The sequence below is a fragment of the Thrips palmi genome, unplaced genomic scaffold, assembly GCF_012932325.1.
Source record: "Thrips palmi isolate BJ-2018 unplaced genomic scaffold, TpBJ-2018v1 HiC_scaffold_3, whole genome shotgun sequence".
Lineage (NCBI taxonomy): Eukaryota > Metazoa > Arthropoda > Insecta > Thysanoptera > Thripidae > Thrips > Thrips palmi.
In genome coordinates, this window is record NW_023144630.1 from 9,159,028 (window position 1) to 9,161,461 (window position 2,434).

The window sequence follows — 2,434 nt, forward strand, 5'->3', positions numbered from 1 at the left end:
AAGTGTGTACTTGCAAGCATGCATTTGTAAGTGTGTAGGCTACTTGGCCAAGCATGCTTTTGTAAGTGTGTACTTGGCCAAGCATGCTTTTGTAAATGTGTACTTGCAAGCATGCATTTGTAAGTGTATACTTAGTAGACAGTTAGGTTTGTAGTGTATACGTGAACATGTCATCTGCTAAACAAAACTTTGCTTTTCATGGTGCTGGCCCTGCTTTGGTTCGGTAACTGATGAGGGGGGGCACGAAGGGTTTCGAGGTCGAGTTCACGATAAGGGATCGAGGGGAACGCTGATTCCTTGGGAACGTCAGTGCGCAGACAGTCCGCCCGCAGCCAGCAACTTCACCAAGCATCTTGTCGTCGCCGTCCCCACAAACAACAAACCAAATTTCTGGAGCTCACGAAGGTACCTCTGGAGAAAATTGTTGCCCAACGAACCTACGCGACTTCACGACGATTCTTCGTATCGGAAGGTCGCGAAGGTTCTCTGTAAATCTCAACGAATCTTCGTAAATTTTAAAAGGTACGTTCCTTACAGAGCTGGGAGTCCGAACGCCGGCCGCCGCAGTCATGGCTGTGCTGACTTGGCAGCGGGGAGTCCTCGCGGTGGCCATCCTCGCCGCCTCCTCGGCGGTCTCTATGGGCGTTGCGTCACGCGGTAAGCGGCACTATTGGGCCCGACCCGTTCGCGGCAACGTACACACTAAATGTCATGGGACATTTTTAAGCGGTCTTGCTACCGCTTCTGGCTCTTCATCCGATCCCACTCATCTCATCCATACATCCATCCATTCACCGCGCTCACGACTTCTCTACAAACTGAAGTGTGTACTCAGTATGCATCTACAGACGCATACTTATAAGTACACACCTACAGATGCATACCTAGCTGAGTACACATCTACAGATGCATACCTGTTAAGTATGCATCTGTAGGTGCATACTTGGCAAGTATGCATCAGTAGGTGTGTACTTGTCACCATATAAATGCCCCGTAACAAGTACACATCTACAGATGCATACCTGTCAAGTATGCATCTGTAGATGTGTACTCAGCCAAGTATGCATCTGTAGATGTGTACTCAGCTAGGTATGCATCTGTAGGTGTGTACTTATAAGTATGCATCTGTAGATGCATACTGAGTACACACTTCAGTTTGTAGAGTTCATGGCTAGGTTAGGTTAGGCTTCACGACTGCATGGTCGTGGTTCGTCTGTCGTCGTCCTCCCTGTCATTATTGACTATTTTCAATGAAATTGCGTAGACTTTTTGTCAACAGCATACTGACTTTGAGTCAATATAACGAACAAAATCTTACAAAGACACAGACGAAATAGTACTTTTTATTGCTGCGTCAAACCTCTTTTCCAAAAGATGAAAAGTCAATGACAGATCTGTGTTCGAAAGGTTGCTAAGGAGTTAAGCTGATGCGTCCTCTTCACAGGCAGCCCCTGCACCAGCCCAGGCAACCGGCCCGGCTCCTGCATCCCCATGTTGGGGTGCGATCCGCTGACTGCGCTGTTTAAGACGAAGCCGAGCCCCGATGACATCATTGACGAGTACATGAATACCACCGAGACCCAGTGCGAGTGGGAGGACGACAGGGTGCGCCTGGTAAGTGTCGCCTGACGCTCGTCACTCGCGCGGCACCCTTGAAAGCTGGTGGCAATTTCGCTCGCCTCACAATTGGCTCGCCAAAATTCGTCCAACTCATGAAGATTTCAGGTCAAAGCTTGCTATTTGCTATTTCAATCTGTTTGCCAATTAAGTGGTCAGCAACAGTGGTAAAACTAAAACGTACTTCCTGCCTCTACCTTTGTTTACTGATTACGCTTGACAAAATCTGACTGATCCGATTAAGTGTGTGTCTGTCGCTCCACGTCGTTCAAACTTTCTTTGTCTTATAAGACCTATAGACCTCAAGAAAAGAAAGCATTTTGAGCTCAGAATGGCGTCGAGCCTGGCAGCCTCGGTCCGCAAAAATTAAGATACAGCAATAGCAACCCCGTTTGCGCCAAAATGTAGACAATTGAAGTGGCTTTCGCATGAGCTACAACCATAAACATCGAGCTATCATAAGTTCACAATTTTACGAAAAAATCTGTTTTGATCGTTTCTACAAAATCCTCAAAAATTGGTTTTGGATGAAATTTTTATCTTATAGCTTACCTTGGTTCATCATTGTAGTTCATGCGATAGCCACTTTTGTGTTTCTTCTTCCGTTTCAGATTCATTAGAGTACCCTATTGATAAGTATCCCGTCTCAAAATGTATGACATTCCCTGCTCAGGTGTGCTGCCCCAACGGCCCGAAGTACGAGCATCGCAACATGCGCTTGCTGCCCACAGACATGTGTGGCACCTACGACCCAGGACGCGCGGTGCATCCCTGGTTGGCGCTACTCGCAGACTGCAACGGTAACACTGCACACTGA

The 2,434-nt window shown here is 47.3% G+C and overlaps 1 protein-coding gene across 1 annotated transcript; it reads left to right on the forward strand.

Moving 5' to 3' along the window:
* Positions 1-284: 284 nt before the first annotated feature.
* LOC117647828 lies at positions 285-2,434 on the forward strand. Its single transcript, XM_034389799.1, has 4 exons — positions 285-405; positions 538-657; positions 1,445-1,614; positions 2,291-2,434. Exons 2-4 carry the CDS (start codon positions 570-572, stop codon positions 2,432-2,434), a joined length of 402 nt encoding a protein of 133 aa, XP_034245690.1. The 5' UTR covers positions 285-405; positions 538-569.

Excerpts from the sequence above, each read along its gene's own strand:
- LOC117647828 (XM_034389799.1), top strand. The coding sequence starts at position 570 with ATGGCTGTGCTGACTTGGCAGCGGGGAGTCCTCGCGGTGGCCATCCTC. Across the intron at positions 658-1,444 it reads TATGGGCGTTGCGTCACGCG|GCAGCCCCTGCACCAGCCCA; the intron begins GTAAGCGGCACT and ends TCCTCTTCACAG. Across the intron at positions 1,615-2,290 it reads AGGACGACAGGGTGCGCCTG|GTGTGCTGCCCCAACGGCCC; the intron begins GTAAGTGTCGCC and ends TTCCCTGCTCAG.